The 19,543-nt window shown below is 44.3% G+C and overlaps 1 protein-coding gene across 2 annotated transcripts; it reads left to right on the top strand.

The window, feature by feature from the left end:
* The first annotated feature begins 13,388 nt into the window (after positions 1-13,388).
* Positions 13,389-19,448, top strand: LOC311112218 (metalloreductase STEAP3-like). 2 transcript variants are annotated; one of them, XM_084155240.1, is made up of 5 exons: positions 13,389-13,447; positions 14,170-14,669; positions 14,995-15,522; positions 15,748-15,912; positions 17,932-19,448. In XM_084155240.1, the coding sequence occupies exons 1-5, from the start codon at positions 13,408-13,410 to the stop codon at positions 18,220-18,222; spliced, it is 1,524 nt and encodes a 507-aa protein (XP_084011366.1). In that variant the 5' UTR covers positions 13,389-13,407; the 3' UTR covers positions 18,223-19,448. The 2 variants fall into 2 exon arrangements, with proteins under 2 accessions (XP_084011366.1, XP_084011367.1); XM_084155241.1 differs by having other exon boundaries at positions 13,416-13,447; positions 14,175-14,669.
* Positions 19,449-19,543: the final 95 nt, after the last annotated feature.

Genomic DNA, 19,543 nt, shown 5'->3' with positions numbered 1-19,543 from the left:
ATCTTGAGGAGGCTGGCAGTCTTTGTGAAAGTGCTCTGAAGGTTGTTCTCCATGAAGAACTGGTACAGGGGCACTGCACCACTACAAGCCTTGAACTTACTGTTCTCATAGATGAGGGACAGTTCGGTTTTGAGCTTGGCCTTGTTCAACCTGTTGTTCTCCTGGTCCCAGCATCCTCCGTCGCTTGATGGGCTGTTGCTGCTCGTCAGATGCGCTGTCCCCACACAAAGAGGGAATTGAGGCCCTGGGTCCAAAAAATAAAGTTTAATTTGATAACTTGCAATCAGATTTCTTAACTCACTGTAATTCCCCCTCAACACACAACCAGTGACTTTTATATATATATATATATATATATATATATATATATATAGACAGACAGACAGACAGACAGATAGTGTGTATATACACACAAACTATGTCTAGTAACTGCTTTTAACCTGTGATGTACATAATTAACTGATGTTATTACGTTTTAAAGCCTTTTTCTATTACATTTGTGAGAGGGATGCAACATCATTTTGTTCTGCTGTGCACTTAGCAATAAAGTTAATCTTCAATAACAACTAGGCCTCTTCTAGAAATTGACCTGGTGGACACCTGAATAATTATTACAAACTGTGTAGTACTTTCCTGCATTATTATCAACGTCTGATTGTGTCTTCTCTTTCCTTTTAAAATACTAAAACAAATATAATTGTGACGGCTCTATGATAATCACTCACTTTGATGACCAGACACATTTAGGCTTTTAAACTGTTGTAAGTGAACTATTCATCTTTCTAACAACATCTTTATCAGCCAATAGTAAATATAGTTATTTACCTGATTGTTAGCATGCTGTCTGTGAACCTCTGGACAAGTGCTTTAATGAAGACAGGGTCGATGTTCCTCTTCTGCAGCTGGCTGAAAAGCATGTCCACATTTGGCATGATCTTGTGGAACAGTGCCAGGAAAAAACAGAAAGCCTCGTCTTCGAGCATCCTCACAAAGCCCCCCGCCTCTCTGACAGTCGGGGCATCAAAGTTCCCAGAGTCTCTGATGGTCTGGAAACACGTTAGGAGGTCATCCATGTACTCGTACACAGTGTTTACAGCGCGACTGTGGAAGTTCCACCGTGTTGTAGAGGCTCTGGGGAGTCTATGCGCAACCACTTCGTCAAGCACGGTGGTTCGCTTGGGAGACCTGGAGAAGAAAGCAGAAAATCCTGCAAGGTCGGAAAAGAAAGTGCCGATCCTGGGGATGCGTGAAGTAGCCTGCTGCATGATGAGGTTCAGCTGATGTGCATAGCAGTGGACGTAGTGCGCATTTTCGTACACATCCACTATTTTACGCTGCACTCCGCCGGTGGCTCCCCTCATCACACTTGCTCCGTCGTAAGCCTGGGCAATAAGTTTGGCCTTTTGTCCATGTGAGAGTATGGTGCTGAGCCTCTCCAGCAGCGCTGTAGCGATGGTGTCGGCGGTTGCGTTCTCGATCAAAATTAACTCGAAAAAACGCTCTTGGACGTTACTTTTAGCATCGATGTAGCGTATCACAAGCACCAACTGGCAGTGGGTGGAAACGTCAGTCGTCTCGTCAGCTTGAATGGCGATAAAATCAGCACTCTTTACTTCCTCCAGGATGTAATCCTTAAGCACTGACAGCATACAGTCCAACAGCTCGTTCTGTATCGTCTTTGACGTGCCCTTAAAAACGGTAGCTGTCTTCAGGTGCTCCTCCAGCACACTGAGGGAGGCAACAAAATCCACTAAGCCCCGGAAAATGCCGGGGTTGTCCGAGGAGTCAGTCTCCTCGTGCCCACGCAAGGCCAACTCAAAAGCCCCACAGAACTTCACACAATCGATAATTTTGGATAGAATGTGCCTGTTTTTATCCACCTCCTCATTGTGTTTCCTCACCGCAATCCTGTGGCCGTCATCCAGCTGCGTAGCAATGTTCACCCTTCCTAATACAGCTAGCTTTACAGAGTTGTCCATGTGTGCCCTGGTGTTCTCATGTTTCTTTACCTTCTCTGACAGGTGCTTCATATCCCTCACTCCGGTACCTGTCCATGCTGAATCTGACCCCGTCGTTTTAAAAAGCAAGCACGGAAAGCAAAATAAAGCATTAGCATCAGTGCACCCAGCTAGCCAAGCCTTCCTGGTGTACCAGCTACGGGAGAAGCCGCGCATATACTGCTTCCCTTTCTCGCTAGCCTGCTGTCTGATTGAGAGGTCAGGTTGATCTGGGCCCAGCTCTTTCACCCGAACTTTCTCTGACAAAGTTCTCCTCTCAAACGGATCTTGGAGGAGAGATTTCACCGAGTTAGGGTTGGGTCTTGGAGGAGTAACGTTTGCGCTCGCCATTGTCGTCTAGTAAAAATGGCGCCACTGGAGCCCGGTCCTTATTTTATCAGGGGCGAGCTTGGGGCGATAAAATAATCGCCCTCCTTGGATTCGATTTAAGATCGCTGATTGGCTACATTTTATGTCATACATTCATATCTTAAATTAGCAATTGGCTTAACTGCTACGTAGACCCGCCTCCTCGGGGCACTTTCTGTATCGCCCAGAGCTGACGAGGCGTTTGACAGGCAGAGGAAAGGTTGCGAATATGATTTTCTATCATATCTTACACATATTACTGTGTGCATTCCATATTTCAAACACACAAATATTGACATACTGATGTTTTTATTATTATTATTATTATTTTTATTTATTTTTTATTTTATTTTTTTAAATAATTTTATTTAAGGGGGCGGCGCCCTAGCGCCCTCTATCGGCCAGCCGCCACTGGTGGAACATTTGCGGGAAATATTTAGAAACAATCAATCGAGACAAATGTGAGTGACCAAAACTTTACGATAAATTGTTTATTGATTTTCAATTATAAACAAACACAAGGAAGTGGCCAAATATTTGACTCAAATGAACAACCCGTCCCATGTCAATAGTGGTCGCGTGCAGTGTAATTACTTACATTATGACTCAAAGTAGAGTTAAAACATTTACAGAATGAGCTACAGAATCTCTGTGAGTTCCAATCTGACGATTAGTATTGTGACGTTATCTAGCCTATAAATAACCCCGAGCAATCGATTTTCGTTTATTAGTAGCAACGAATTGTTTCTGGAGACTACTACTTGGATCACTCTTTGAAACCATTACGGTCTGTTGTTCCGGATGTTGGAGACCTTACCGTAAATTTTACCGGAGATGTTGGATGGTGCGTCTGTGTTGAAGATTGGCTAACCATGGATCCAGCAACTATGGATCCATATAATGTGAGTAATCAAACACCTCACTCTGGAGCAGGGCGGTAGCGAGTAGCATATTTAGCTCTGGTTCAGGGCGGTAGTGTGAGTTTCTCCACACTATCACCATTGACCAGAGTTAGCAAGTACCCAGTGATTTTTGTTGTTGTTGATTTCAAGTTGAATTCACCTTAGTTGACAACTCAACCAAACTGAATTCCAAACTAGATGTTGAAATGATGTCTGTGCCCAGTGGGTTACTTAAGCAATAAGGCCAGAGGGGGTCTGGTATATGGCCAATATACCAAGGCTAAGGGCTGTTCTTATGCACGACGCAAAGGCACAACGCAACTTGGAGTGCCTGGACACAGCCCTCAGCCATGGTATATTGGCCATATATCACAAACCCCAGAGGTGCCTTATTGCTATTATAAACTGGTTACCAACGTAATTAGAGTAGAAAAAATAAGTGTTTTGTCATACCCATGGTATACGGTCTGATATACCACGGCTGTCAGCCAATCAGCATTCAGGGCTCAAACCACCCAGTTTATAATGTTCTTTATGTAACGTATTTCTCCAGGAAGTTCTGGCAACATTCAATACGTTTTATTTTGGTCCATGGAATGTCAGTAGTATGATGTTACAGTCAGAAGATTCCAGGGACATAGGTCTAGGACTGGAAACGTTCCAGTTTGGGATCAGGAGTTTTTCAAGATATTCCCAACGTTAGCTGTTTGGTTCCTTAAAACTAGAACCCTTAGTTGCTACATCCATTGTTGGACTTATTAATTAACCTCTACGGCAACTGGTTTGATACATTCACCTCTCTGAAGGTAAATAATGTGCGTTACATTCAGTAATCTTGCTCTGATTAATCTAAATTGTTCCTAAACAGCATTATTATATTGTGGCCTTTCTCTTGCATTTCAAAGATGATGGAACAAAAAAATATATAGAAAACACATGTTTTTTTGTTTGTATTATCTTTTACCAGATCTAATGTGTTATATTCTCCTACATTCATTTCACATTTTCACAAACTTCAAAGTGTTTCCTTTAAAATGGTATCAAGAATATGCATATCCTTGCTTTAGGTCCTGAGCTACAGGCATTTAGATTTGGGTATGTCATTTTAGGCAAAAGAAAGTGTACGATCCTTAAGAGGTTAATGATATATACCCATTTGATTCTTGAAGAATATAATTATAAATGCCTCATGATCTTAATTCAACTGTCATATGTACCCCATCAGAACCCAAAATAGAAGCTTGTTTTACTCCAATGTGTGTAAACAATGTAAATGTAATGAAAATAACACTGTATAACCTTAAAACATGGTTAAAACTGTAATTTTGATATCATGGATGGCCAGCTCTGTCTGAATTTGAGAGTGGTTATATTTCTCCAGGCCCATCCCTTAGTTTTTTACTAAAAGAGAGGTGGGGTGCCCGCTTTGTTATTGTTTCAATTAAGGATTCTAGCTTTAAAAGGTCTCGGTATAATGTTTTCTCCAATACATTCTGAGAACATTAAAAGGGATTCAATTTATACTGTACCTTCCAGCTTTTTTGCTTTGATAACAGGTTTTGCTCTTTAAAGTTGTTCTCACCTGACTGTCTCCATGTTGATTATGTTGTTAAGGCTGATGCAGACGGGTTTTACGTGGGCGATGATTATGGATATTTCCACTGGAATGAAGAACATGGCCATTGGGGTAAGCATTTCACACCTCTGTTGGGTCTTGGTTTAATCATTGTATTACCATTCCTTTATGGAAATGAGAGGATCAAGCTTCTGCTCTCATTCTTTTTACAGAGAGGTGGACCCTAAACAACAACGAGTACAACTATGAGTATGCGTACAAGTATGAGCAGGATCAACCTGGTCAAGGGGCCAAATGGGAAATAGAGGCTGGTTCTTCTCAGATTGTCGATGCTCCTGCCCATCTCCCCCTCCCTACTTCCTCTGATCTCCCTCAGCAGAGCCCACAGGAGCAGCCTGGATTCCTCGCAGCATCCCCTTGGCCTCTTGCAAAGTAAGCACTTTGTTCGTTAACACAGCATTGACATCTGCACAGCTACACAATCCACCAGATACATTCATTTTGGGATTTGGAGTGCTATGATTACACTGCCTTTACAGTGAAGTTGATTGAGATGTTGGACCAATGTAATGGAGTTTCAGATTACCTGGATTACCCAGAGTACCTAGATTGAGTTCAGATCTGAAATATAAAGACTGTTTCGTATCCACGGTATGAAGCCTCTTTCCACACATTCTAAACAACCTCGTGTGTTTCCTCTCCTGTAGCGTTGGGACTCTTGAGGAGATGGTTGAGATTGCATGGCAGAAGTGTCAGGAGTACCAATCTAAGTTCTTCATGTGGTATTGTGTTACCCTGTTGTGCACACAGAGTAGGGCACAGGTACGTTTATTCGTTGGATGAGACAGCAGAGTTAGAATGAATGATGAGGGAGGGGATGATTATTATGGTTTGCATATTCATAAGTAAGCAAACAGATATGTTTTAGGCCATGCGTCTATTACATTGTAATTGATTATATGTTGTTTCTGGACTAAACTTCTCTTTCTATACCACTATCTATAGCCCATCTCTCCACCAGTGAAGCCCATCGTGGCTGAGCTGCCCATCTCTCCACCAGTGAAGCCCATCGTGGCTGAGCTGCCCATCTCTCCACCAGTGAAGCCCATCATGGTTGAGCTTCCCATCTCTCCACCAGTGAAGCCCATTGTGGTTGAGCTGCCCATCTCTCCACCAGTGAAGCCCATCGTGGCTGAGCTGCCCATCTCTCCACCAGTGAAGCCCATCATGGTTGAGCTTCCCATCTCTCCACCAGTGAAGCCCATCGTGGCTGAGCTGCCCATCTCTCCACCAGTGAAGCCCATCATGGTTGAGCTTCCCATCTCTCCACCAGTGAAGCCCATCATGGTTGAGCTTCCCATCTCTCCACCAGTGAAGCCCATCGTGGCTGAGCTGCCCATCTCTCCACTAGTGAAGCCTGTCATATTTGAGCTTCCCATCTCTCCACCAGTGAAGCCCATCGTGGCTGAGCTGCCCATCTCTCCACCAGTGAAGGCTGTCATGGTTGAGCTTCCCATCTCTCCACCAGTGAAGCCCATTGTGGTTGAGCTGCCCATCTCTCCACCAGTGAAGCCCATCGTGGCTGAGCTGCCCATCTCTCCACCAGTGAAGCCCATCATGGTTGAGCTTCCCATCTCTCCACCAGTGAAGCCCATCGTGGCTGAGCTGCCCATCTCTCCACCAGTGAAGCCCATCATGGTTGAGCTTCCCATCTCTCCACCAGTGAAGCCCATCTTGGTTGAGCTTCCCATCTCTCCACCAGTGAAGCCCATCGTGGCTGAGCTGCCCATCTCTCCACCAGTGAAGCCCATCATGGTTGAGCTTCCCATCTCTCCACCAGTGAAGCCCATTGTGGTTGAGCTGCCCATCTCTCCACCAGTGAAGCCCATCGTGGCTGAGCTGCCCATCTCTCCACCAGTGAAGCCCATCATGGTTGAGCTTCCCATCTCTCCACCAGTGAAGCCCATTGTGGTTGAGCTGCCCATCTCTCCACCAGTGAAGCCCATCGTGGCTGAGCTTCCCATCTCTCCACCAGTGAAGCCCATCTTGGTTGAGCTTCCCATCTCTCCACCAGTGAAGCCCATCGTGGCTGAGCTGCCCATCTCTCCACCAGTGAAGGCCATCATGGTTGAGCTTCCCATCTCTCCACCAGTGAAGCCCATTGTGGTTGAGCTGCCCATCTCTCCACCAGTGAAGCCAATCATGGTTGAGCTTCCCATCTCTCCACCAGTGAAGCCCATCGTGGTTGAGCTTCCCATCTCTCCACCAGTGAAGTCCATCATGGTTGAGCTTCCCATCTCTCCACCAGTGAAGCCCATCGTAGCTGAGCTGCCCATCTCTCCACTAGTGAAGCCCGTCATGTTTGAGCTTCCCATCTCTCCACCAGTGAAGCCCATCGTGGCTGAGCTGCCTTTCTCACCAATTATGAAGCATGTCATGTTTGAGCTGAAGGGTCTGCTGAAGCAACATAAAAAAAGACAAAAAGACATGGAAACTTCAGTTCCACAGACCAAAACTACTCCACCTCCTCCCTGCCTATCGGATGATTTCCCTCCACCACAGGGTTGCCAAAGGGCCCAGAATTGCTTCGATTCACCTCCACCACAGGGTTGCCAAAGGGCCCAGAATGTCTTCCATTCACCTCCACCACAGGGTTTCCAAAGGGCCAAGGATTTCAAATATTCAGGTTATCCAGGTACAACTACCAAAGCTGGGCCTGGAATATCAGACACTGCCCTGGCTCACATTCTCAGACCTCTCTCACCGATGTGTGTGCCGGAAGGTAAGTGACCTTTTGGATAGTAAATATCCTCTCTACTCTTGTAACAAGCCTGATTGGGCTGGTGAGCAAAATAATGTCCACCATTGACTACTTTATATCCTAACGGGGTTCAGACTTCAATTAATGTTTTTTTTCTCTAGCACATGTTTTACATTTAGTTAACAATTGATTAAGACTCTCCTGAATTGTGTTCAGATGATGGTGAATGGGACTCTGGTTGGGATCACATGTCCACCCCTGGGACTTCTACATGTGTTGACTCTTCCCCTAGACATTTTAAGGCTTTTTTAGGTACTACATGATTTAATCCAGCTCACCTTTTTGCCACAACAATCCAAATTAATCTATTTTAGTCAATGTAATTCTGAGGTTGATATAAGTGCACCTTTTCAACAGTAAACTATGTTTGTGGTAAGGGATGTCATTAATTTTCTCTTTCTCACATAGGCTATTTTGCCAGAAAAAAAGGATGCAGTGGAGCATAGCATATTTAGAAAAAATTAATAAACTCAAGCATCTTGTGCTTATAATACTTCTTATAAAATCCAATGAGACAAAGTTTGCTTATGCCTGTTATTTATTCATTGTAACTACAGTAGATGTTAAACCAGCACTCACACACTATCAGTCCATTAGATACCAAAGATACCAAAATTATGTGTGAATCCGTAGCCAGTTTAAATGTTTGTATTTCTTTGATATTGGTAGGTTTTTCTAAGAGGAATAAACCCACACAAATAAGGTGATGGACATCCCATATCAAGATTACATTGCCCACATAATTGATGTCCTGCTTTTCCCACCATTGCATGTGAAAACATAATTTCTCTATCTCAGACACGAAAAGAGTGATTCAACCTAACACTATCAGAGTCCCATTGTTGATAGACTAACACGTGGAGGACGTGAGCTGATGCTGGCTGCTGGCACAATGTCAGATCCAGACATATCCCTTAGGAGGTGGGTGGACTTGAGCTATCATTTCATCAGCAACAGGCCTGGCTATCTCCAAGACAGATTCAATCACATGTTATCACTTTAGCTATCTGGATTATCTCGCTAATCTCGAAATCCAAAATGATATAGTAACAGGTCACTGAAAACGTACACATAAAGAGATTAGTGGTCATCAAAGTATGTAGGTTTGCATTAGAGTAATTTCAAGTCCAGATCAAACAGTTCCTCAAAGAGAAGGACAACATGACATGGTTGACCCACATCAGAGTAACTGCATAACTCAAGGCGATGTAGAGTTTCTGAGTGGCCAAAGACATGGCAAGCTGTTGTGTTTGAAAAGGAAAGGAATCTCCGGTACACTGGTTCTCGTACGATCCACAATGTGTATAATGGATCTCAAAACTCCCCTCTGTTTTCTATATATAGCATCCATTACATTTCAATCAATCAAAGAAATACACCAAACCACTCACATAAGAATACAAGTAAAATGTATGAGCTTTTATCTGAGGATCAATTGTATATTAAGTTGGACCTGTTTCATTTAGCACAAGTGAAACCAAACTCTTATCTGTGCTCCATCCAGTTCAGTAGAAACACATTTGTTTCCATCAACAAAGGATAAATGCTTACTGCCTCATTACTCACATGGCTGCTGATGTGACCTTTCCCAGGAATTAGTGCAATACACCTTTTGGGCGATAACAAAACAAGGGAAAGAGGACAGGATGGTGCACCACTATCCATGCTATGGAGGTCATTGCAATGAACTGCTGCCCTGTGATACAGTCATTAGGTACAATGTCCCTAATCACACAACTCGTCAGGAGGATGCTATGTTATCAGATGCCAATGGAGGTAGAGGAATCAATCAAACGTCACATAGCCCAGCATATCCAACCTTAGGAACATGCAGAATATTTTTTACAATTTTATTTCACCTTTATTTGACCTGGTAAGCCAGTTGAGAACAAGTTCTCATTTACAACTGCGAACTGGCCAAGATAAAGCAAAGCAGTGCGATAAAAACAACAACAGAGTTACATATGGGGTAAAACAAAACATAAAGTCAAAAATGTAGCAACGTGCAATTGTAGCAAGTTATGGAGGTAAGGCAATAAATAGGCTATAGTGCAAAATAATTACAATTAGTATTAACACTGGAATGATAGATGTGCAAGAGATGATGTGCAAATAGAGATACTGGGGTGCAAATGAGCAAAATAAATAACAATATGTGGATGAGGTAGCTGGGTGGGCTAATTTCAGATGGGCTGTGTACAGGTGCAGTGATCGGTAAGGTGCTCTGACAACTGATGCTTAAAGTTAGTGAGGGAGATGAGTCTCCAGCTTCAGATATTTTTGCAATTCGTTCCAGTCATCGGCAGCAGAGAACTGGAAGGAATGGCGGCCAAAGGAGGTGTTGGCTTTGGGGATGACCAGTGAGATATACCTGCTGGAGCGCATACTACGGGTGGGTGTTGCTATGGTGACCAATGAGCTAAGATAAGGCGGGGATTTGCCTAGCAGTGATTTATAGATGATCTGGACCCAGTGGGTTTGGCGACGAATATGTAGTGAGGACCAGCCAACAAGAGCGTACAGGTCACAATGGGGGGTAGTATATGGGGCTTTGGTGCCAAAATGGATGGCACTGTGATACTACATCCAATTTGCTGAGTAGAGTGTTGGAGGCTATTTTGTAAATTACATCGCCGAAGTCAAGGATCGGTAGGATAGTCAGTTTTACGAGGGCATGTTTGGCAGCATGAGTGAAGGAGGCTTTGTTGCGAAATAGGAAGCGATTCTTGATTTAACTTTGGATTGGAGATTCTTAATGTGAGTCTGGAAGGAGAGTTTACAGTCTAACCAGACTCTAGGTCAGACCCGTCGAGAGTAGTGATTCTAGTCGGGTGGGCGGGTGCCAGCAGCGTTCGATTGAAGAGTATGCATTTAGTTTTACTAGTGTTTAAGAGCAGTTGGAGGCTACTGAAGGAGTGTTGTATGGCATTGAAGCTCATTTAGAGGTTTGTTAACACAGTGTCCAATGAAGGGCCAGATGTATACAAAATGGTGTCGTCTGCGTAGAGGTGGAACTGAGAGTCACCAGCAGCAAGAGCGACATCATTGATATACACGGAGAAAAGAGTCGGCCCAAGAATTGAACCCTGTGGCACCCCCATAGAGACTGCCATAGGTCCAGACAACAGGCCCTCCGATTTGACACATTGAACTATATCTGAGAAGTAGTTGGTGAATAATAATAACTGGTACAATGCAATACATTTTTTGAAATTATGTGATTCAAATGAGCAATGCCCATTGAAATTTCAGCAAAATTAAAGATCGAATCCCAGCTAAACACAGCATTTGACATTGATCTGCGCCACTCTCTGTGTATGTGTCCGATTTTGAAGCACCAAAGTGTTCCATTGTCTACACATTGAACATGCGTTGCTACTGCTGGCTATAAATGTCTGCTCCCAGGCTCCAACTCTAGCCTGACCCAGTTCTCCAGCCCAGTCTGCGTTATCTGATGCAGTAAGACTGGACTCACAGAGTCATGGTCCCCTGGGCTGCATTAGTGCCCACTGCCCAGCTCATAATGAAAAGATTTGGGCAGTGGTTGACATGGTGCCAGTGGATGACGTGGAGGAAGGTTTTTAGACTTGGCTGGATTTCTGTTGACCTTTGACCCTAGAGGTCACAGAGTGACCGGTAGTCCCTTGTTCTGTTACAAATCAAATCTTTACATTAAAAACTTAAAACATGTTGTAGAAGATAAATAACTTAACACCTCACTATAAGCAAACTGAATGTGACAATGGTTATCTGCTGCTGGTAGGCAAATGCATTATTCTCCCCAATTGGTAGTTACAGTCTTGTCCCATCGCTGCAACTCCCGTACGGACTCGAGAGAGAGGCGAAGGTCCATTGCCACACATCCTCCGAAACACGACCCCGCCAAGCCGCTCTGCTTCTTGACACACTGCTCACTTAACCCGGAAGCCAGCTGCACCAATGTGTCAGCGGGAAACACCGTACAACTGGCGACCGATGTCAGCGTGCATGCGCCCAGCCCGCCGCAAGGAGTTGCTAGAGCACAACGGGACAAGGACATCCCGGCCAACCAAACCCTCCCCTAACCAGGATGACGCTGAGCCAATTGTGCGCCACCTCATGGGTCTCCCGGTCACAGCCAACTGCGACACAGCCTGGGATCGAACCCAGGTCTGTAGTGACACCTCTAGCACTGCGATGCAGTGCCTTAAACCACTGCGCCACTCAGGAGGCCAGCAAATGCATTCTTACAGTTGTTGGCATGAAGGGAAATCTTAGATGTTAAAATAGACTGAAACATAGGCTAATGTATATGAAATATGTATACAATCTTCATGAAAAAAATGTGGTCCTGTATCAAAGACAGTCATTTATTTCCAATAAATCACATTAAATGCTCTGTGATTTATAGATTACAAGATGGATCAGTGTGATATTACACTCCAAATCTGTCACGGACGGCTGCTGATGGTCATATATTTGTGTGATTCTGTGATCAAGGCTGAGGCTTTCCACAGAAATCCCAGCTTTCCACGCTCATCTTGACTGACGGAGCCGGGAAGGTTACAGTAATACGGAGGAGCAGCCAGGGCTTGGGAGCAAGGCAGGCGGGGAAATAGTTCGGACATGCCTGGCATCCAACATGAGCCCAGATAGAGCTGTCTGCTGAGATGAAAGTTAACCACAAACACTGATGCCAAAACGGATCTCGGAGTGTAAAGTCAGAGTTTAAAGTGGCCTAAAATGCTGCAGCAATATAAGGCGGTGGCTGACAGAAATGTCTTCATAACCATCTTATGAAATGGAACGGACTGCTACAGTCGTTGGTTAATTGTCTTTAGCCTACTTACATTATGTAGGCCTATGCACTGTAGCCTTGAATCAAGTAGCCTTGAATTTCCTGAATCTGGATAGAGACAAAACCTTGTCATATCTCATTCTCATTAGATCACTTATCATTTCATAGGAGTGGCATGGCACTGGAGTCACATAACATTCAGATGTAGCCTACTCATGTCAAAACAAATTGCACAATCAATGTCACATGACCTTCCAAAATTAGATTACAATATCTCCATCATAGGTCATAGCCACAAAATGACAGTTTCAATTCCAGTGCTTTACTTTACTTCAACATCCCAAGTGTTAGCCATCAATAACCATAATTTACAAATGGATGGAAAATCGACAAATGTAGGTTATGTGAGGAGAGAGAGAGAGAGAGAGAGAGAGAGAGAGAGAGAGAGAGAGAGAGAGAGAGAGGAAACCATGTAAGCCAGAAGGATACATTTAACCTTCTACAGCTGGCAAAGGCAGACTGTTACAGCTGTGTTGACAGCCTCTGACCTGCAGTCAAATCTCCCTTTTACTTTTAGTGGGCCTATGTTTTTAATTTACAGTAAATCCCAGGGCTGACTTTTAACAACAGCATTTAAGATCCCCATGGAAAATAAACTTGTGATACAGCAAGCCAAACATCCAATGTAAAATTAATGCACCACAGAGAACATCTTGAAATAAAAATTATAAATACCCATAGACACTGCAATCAATTTACATAAGAGTCAGAGCTTTTCGAACCATGTTAATTATGGGTTGTCTACTGTCTTCTTGCTAGGAATAACTTATACTGTAGCTACTGTTAACTTAATGGTCCAGTCCTAGCCTACTGTAGGCCAGCTCTCATGTCAGTTTGGCGAGGAACTTATCTTCTTCACACAGAGGCGCGGTTGGGGTGGGGACAGATTTCTGCGTCACAAAGTTATGAGCACAGGACAAAAATACACAGACGTCAAGAAAGGAGGTGAGCCAACCAAGATGAATTAAAAAGTTATTTGTGTCTACTGTTTTGCTGTAGCTAGTTAGTTAAAGTATACATAGGACATTTATAGAAGTTGACCAATTTTGTCGAAAATAGTTGGTACTTCTGTGTTCTATATTTTTGCCCAAATGTTAGCTAGCTAACTTTCTTAGCTAGCTAGCGTTGCGTTCAACCAAGCAAGGACAGGTAGGTAGCCAGCTCAGCTAGCTAACTGTTAGCTAGCTAACATGAGTTCTCCTTTGGAGTAGGAGTAGCTAGCTAGAATATCAATTTGCGTAGCCCTGGCTTCAATACCTCATTGTCTAAGTATTGAAGGCAGTACACCTGCAAGAGGTGTGCACAAATAAAGGATGTCTAGCTAGTAACTTCGTTAGCCTGCGAGGAGGAGGAGGAGGAGGAGTAGTAGTAGTAGTAGTAGTAGTAGTAGTAGTAGTAGTAGTAGTAGTAGTAGTAGTAGTAGTAGTAGTAGTAGTAGTAGTAGTAGTAGTAGTAGTAGTAGTTAGTTAGTTAGTTAGTTAGTTAGTTAGCTATAGCAGTTATAAGCAGGTTGCATTAGCTAGCTAGCTAGTTTGCCAGTTGAATCAAGTAGTACATCAGTGTTAATTTGTGTCAATAACAAAAGCATCTTTACATTGAATGCTGCACAGACACAATTGTCTATTGATAGACATGTGACACTGTTAGTGACCTTTTGTTTTTTTCAGCGCAGGACAGGATGCCCCAGGAGGAGATGAAAAAGCCTCTAATATGGGGTGGTGCCAGCCCCAGCCACCTCAAAACCTCAATTTCCGATCCAGGTACCCCCTTGGTTGGCATCCTGGGCACAGGTGACTTCTCCCGCTCCTTAGCCACCGGGCTGGTAGCTTCCGGGTACCGGGTGGTGGTGGGCAGCCGCAACCCCAAGCGCTGTGCCTCCCTCTTTCCCGAGGAGGCTGAGGTGACCACCCAGCACCAGGCTGCCACCCAGGCCGACCTGGTGTTCGTGGCCCTCTTCCCCGAGCACTACTCCACCCTGGCTGGGCTGAGGGAGCCGCTAGTGGGGAAGATTCTGGTGGATGTTAGTAACGGTACTAAGATCAACAGGGATAAGCAGTCCTACGCGGAGCAGCTGGCCGATATCTTCCCAGAGAGCAGTGTGGTGAAGGGCTTCAATGTGATCTCGGCCTGGAGCCTGCAGACGGGGCCACGGGACGGCAGCAGACAGGTAAGGCCTAAGTCCTCTGAACACACAACAGTGCCAGAGAAGAGACAGACAGACAGACATTACTACTCTGAATGACATTTGGACGTACAGTTTTTATATATTTTTTGCTCTAAACCGGACAATGTCTGCAGTTTATGTAATGTTAGATGTTTCACACATTCTCATCTTGCAACCATATTCTCACAGGTGTTGGTCATACGATGTCACTGTAGCTAAACGATGTGATGTAGGGTAGGCTATTGGTGAAGTATAGTGTCTCTTCAGTTGGGTTCTCCTTGGTGAAGATTCCCTTCCCTTAGCTGACACTCTTCTCTTTACTATCCAGGTGCTGATTTGCAGTGACAGCAGTAGGGCCAAGAGCGCTGTACTCCAGATCTGCCGCAGTCTAGGCTTCATCCCTGTTGACATGGGCCGCCTCTCCTCTGCCCAGGAGATAGAGAACACCCCCCTGTACCTCTTCCCTTCGTGGCGTCTCCCTTGTCTCTCCACCCTCTGCCTTTTCCTCTTCTTCTACGCCTACAACTTCCTACGTGACGTCATCCACCCTTACGCCACGGCGGGGAAGAGCGCATTCTACAAAATGCCGGTGGAGGTGGTAAACGTGACTCTCCCTTCGGTGGCCTTGGTGACCCTGGCTCTGGTCTACCTGCCGGGCCTCGTGGCTGCCTTCCTGCAGCTGTCGTGGGGCACCAAGTACAGGCGCTTCCCCAACTGGTTGGATCGCTGGCTGCAGCTTCGGAAGCAGTTGGGCCTCTGTGCCTTCCTCTGCGCAGCCCTGCATGCCGTCTATAGCCTGTGTTTGCCCATGCGCAGGTCTGCACGCTACAGTCTGCTCAATGCTGCCTTCAAACAGGTGAGAAAGCGTCATCAAACTATTTATAAATAGTGTAGCCTACATACTATAAATGAATTAGTATTGAAGTATAAATGTATGGGTCTAAACATAAGCATTAAAAACATTTCTACTCATCAGCATTTATAACGTTTTCAATATGGTAAAACATTTGTAATGGATTATGCATATTATAGTGTAACCACCTGACCTCACAGTAAGCAACAATGTGTGTTTGCTGTGCAGGTGAAGGCAGGCCAGGAGGACTCGTGGGTAGAGGAGAAGGTGTGGAGGATGGAGCTGTATCTGTCTATAGGCATCCTGGCCCTGGGCCTGCTCTCTCTGCTGGCTATCTCCTCACTGCCCACCGTGGGCAAATCTCTCAACTGGAGGGAGTTCAGCTTCGTACAGGTCAGCACATTTGCACACACACACCTTTTCTGTGTACATGAGCAGTAAGTCAATGGAGCGGTCGAAGACTGGCAAAACACATTAACATTGTAGCCTACTGTAGAAAGACAACCTCTGAGCTATGCGTGTCAACTCTTCTTCTCGCATGCCTCGGAATTCATAAATGGGGAACTATGCTATAATGGTTCCATTTTCCAGGGATTTGTCCTTCTTTGGAGCTTTTAGAACTTCCCCTTCATATGTATGTTAAGCTGATCCAGTCGGCGCCAGATTAGTCACATGCTGCTAGTCCCTGTGATAAAAGGCCTGGGTTCTGCTTGGCCTGTCAGAATGGCCTGTCTGCCAACAGCCCGGAGCCGCAGTAAAACATTTGAGCATTATTCTCCATCAAGATTACAGTCTTGCAGTCCCTTAAGCTTGCAGCCAGCCAGACATAATGTAGTGAGTTCAGTCCTGCTGATTCATAGTGCGGACGACAGACGGACATGGCTTTAAGTGAGTTAGGCTGGTATTAGGAACTGTTAACTTGCCCAGACTTTCTTAACAGAGCCTTGTATAATTATTGGTAAAATGAGATGCATTAAGTATAAAAGTAATAAACATGTATACTGAACAAAAGTATAAATGCAACAATCTCAACGATTTTACTGAGTTACAGTTCTTATAAGGAAAATAGTCAATTTAAATAAATAAATTAGGCCCTAATCTATGGATTTCACATGACTGGGCAGCAGTGCAGCCATGGGTGGGCCCTGGAGGGAATAGGCTCACCCACTGGGAAGCCAGGCCCAGCCAATCAGAATGAGTTTTTCCCCACAAAAGGGCTTTATTACGGACAGAAATACTCCTCAGCATACCCCCCCACCCTCCCTCTGACGATCCCGCAGGTGAAGAAGCCGGATGTGGAGGTCCTGGGCTGGTGTGGTTACATGTGGTCTGCGGTTGTGAGGCCAGTTGGATGTACTGCCAAATTCTGTAAAATTTTATTGGAGGCAGCTTATGGTAGAGAAATGAACATTCAATTCTCTGGCAACAGCTCTGGTGGACATTCCTGCAGTCAGCATGCCAATTGTACACTCCCTCAAAACTTGAGACATCTCTGGCATTGTGTTGTGACAAAACTGCACATTTTAAAGTGGCCTTTTATTGTCCTCAGCACAACGTGAACCTGTGTGATGATCATGCTGTTTAATCAGCTTCTTGATATGCCAACCTGTCAAGTGGATGGATTATCTTGGCAAAGGAGAAATGCTCACTAACAGGGATGTAAACAAATTTGTGCACAAAATGTAAGAAAAATAAGCTTTTTGTGCTTGTGGAACATTTCTGGGATTTTTTATTTCAGCTCATGAAACACGGGACCAACACTTTACATGTTGCGTTTATATATTTGTTCAGTATACTTAGGGATGGGGATGAAATGGGTGAGTCACGACAGTGAACCTTCCCGCCTGTCAAGGGTAATTATAATTCAGCTGCTCTCTGTAGTGCCCTGTACTGTGCTAATAATTAGAGGGAACACACACACAGACACACACACGCGCTGACTACAGGGGCTCATTAAGGACAAATGTTGAGCTTGTAGGTCATACTGTCCCCTTGGGCCTCTTTACTACACTCGTGAGCTAATATACTGCACATATAATATACCACTCAAGTCACCACTTCCTTTCACCTCACTAAGATGTTGAGTTATTAGGTTATGTAGAAGGTTCAAAGGTCAACAGCCAAATCCCCGGTGTTCTGTACATCTGGGTAGGCCAACCTCGTTTGCATTTACAGTCTTTCATAAAGGGGTTTGATTGGGTATGGATGGAGTATTGGGGGATTTATAAGTTCAGAAGTGTATTTTTTAAAACGTTCAATATAAAATGGTTCATCACCATCGGATCTCACAACCTGACATTGTATTGAATAAAAAAAAACTGGATTTCAAACCAAATTAACTTATAGTGAGTACATCTGAAGCCGGCTATCACCCAGATTCAGTTCAATTCAAATACGTTTTCTCCCCTCCAGTCCAGACTTGGCTACACCGCCCTGGTGATGGCCACCCTCCACACGCTGACCTACGGCTGGGACCGGGGCTTGGACCCGGAGCAGTATCGCTTCTACCTCCCTCCCACCTTCCTGCTGGTGCTGGCCCTGCCGCTGGCTGTGCTGCTGGGGAGGCTGGCTCTGTCCCTGCCGTGTGTGGCTCTCCGGCTGAGTCGTATCAGGAGGGGTTGGGAGAAGAGCCGAGCCATCCGCTTCACACTGCCTGAGGACGAGTGTAACGGGCCATCACAGGATGACATCAGTAATGTTTGAGAGAGATGCTTGGTTTAGTCTTACATGCAGGGTTGAATGAAGGAAGCATGGAAGACACACACACACACAGGCAAGTGGCGATGGGAGAGAAGTACTGACCGTGTCATTATAAGGGATGGAATATCACCAAAGGTAGCCTTATGCATCAAAAACAATTTAGAGATTTCAATGGCCTTTGTTTTACTAGTGAACATGCTACTTGTTTGGATGCCATTTCATCTATAGCACTACTGTTTACCTTGGTATATTTATCAAGAGAAATGAACTATGGTTGTATTGCTCACTAAGCCTCCGGCACATGTACAGTTATGCATTTCGGATATGGCTATTATAGTGCTGCTTTTAAATTTGCTGCCGCTACTCCCTTTAACTAAACTGGAAACCAGACATTGTGTCATTGTCTTCCTACTAGTCTCTTAGCCAGTCAAATACTGGGCATCCAATGCTATCACACAAATCAAAATAAAATACATTGTACTTGTAGTAGCCTCTGTCTCAGGCTTTCACTTCAATGTGAGCGAAGCCTGGGCATCCGAGGCTGTACTTGTAGTACTGTTAGATGCCTCAGCTCTGTCCTGCTCGCGGCTGAATCTGGCTCAGCTGTCTGATTTGCCTGACCTGACGCTAAGGTCAGTCAGAGCCAAAATGTTGCAACTCACAACAATGTCATCGGTTGTTTGGGGGTGTCATGCCTGCTTCTGCTGTGTAATCGCTTCTTACTGCTCGGAGATGTGTTTAGAAAATAGACCTTTATATTTTCTGCCTTAGATTATTGTTGCACTGTTTTTACGCGTCAATGAATGCACTATAATGTTTAGACTTTACCTGGTCAGAGTCTTTCAAAGATCAAATGTGTGTCAAAGATTGGAGAAATGTACTATCAAGTCCCAAATTGTTGCTGGCACCAAACCCAGTCGAGGATGGCTCATGTTTTGTTTCTGTGTTGAAGTTACACTGTGATATAGGTATAATTTAAATATGACATTGTATAAAATGTACTAATTTTATTGAATGATCAAACAAACCTGCTGTCATGGTGACTCAATGGTACATCTGAAATTGTAAGAGCTATTTTATATTCTCTGACTGTTACATTTTTTCTTGCGTCACTTGTGGTTCTGTTAAATGTACGAATTTCCATTGGTTTATCCACAAAATGAAATCAAAGACATGTATATTTTGATAGTGCTTATTTTCAGAATAAACACAGTATTTTCCACAACTTACCAATTCATTGTTATGTAGAAGTTCATGAATGTATTTTTATTGTCTCACTCCTTACTGACCTGGAGATAGATTGTGGACACATGCTGTCCTCTTG

The sequence above is a fragment of the Coregonus lavaretus genome (genome assembly GCF_964263955.1).
Source record: "Coregonus lavaretus genome assembly, chromosome: 38".
Taxonomy (NCBI): domain Eukaryota; kingdom Metazoa; phylum Chordata; class Actinopteri; order Salmoniformes; family Salmonidae; genus Coregonus; species Coregonus lavaretus.
The sequence above is the reverse complement of the archived record's forward strand: the minus strand, read 5'-3'. Positions and strand labels throughout refer to the sequence as shown.

Bases quoted from the DNA above. Each gene is read 5' to 3' on its own strand.
- LOC311112218 (XM_084155240.1), top strand. From the start codon at position 13,408: ATGAGCACAGGACAAAAATACACAGACGTCAAGAAAGGAG. The intron at 14,670-14,994 runs GTAAGGCCTAAG...TTTACTATCCAG, and splicing joins CACGGGACGGCAGCAGACAG to GTGCTGATTTGCAGTGACAG. The intron at 15,523-15,747 runs GTGAGAAAGCGT...TTTGCTGTGCAG, and splicing joins TCAATGCTGCCTTCAAACAG to GTGAAGGCAGGCCAGGAGGA.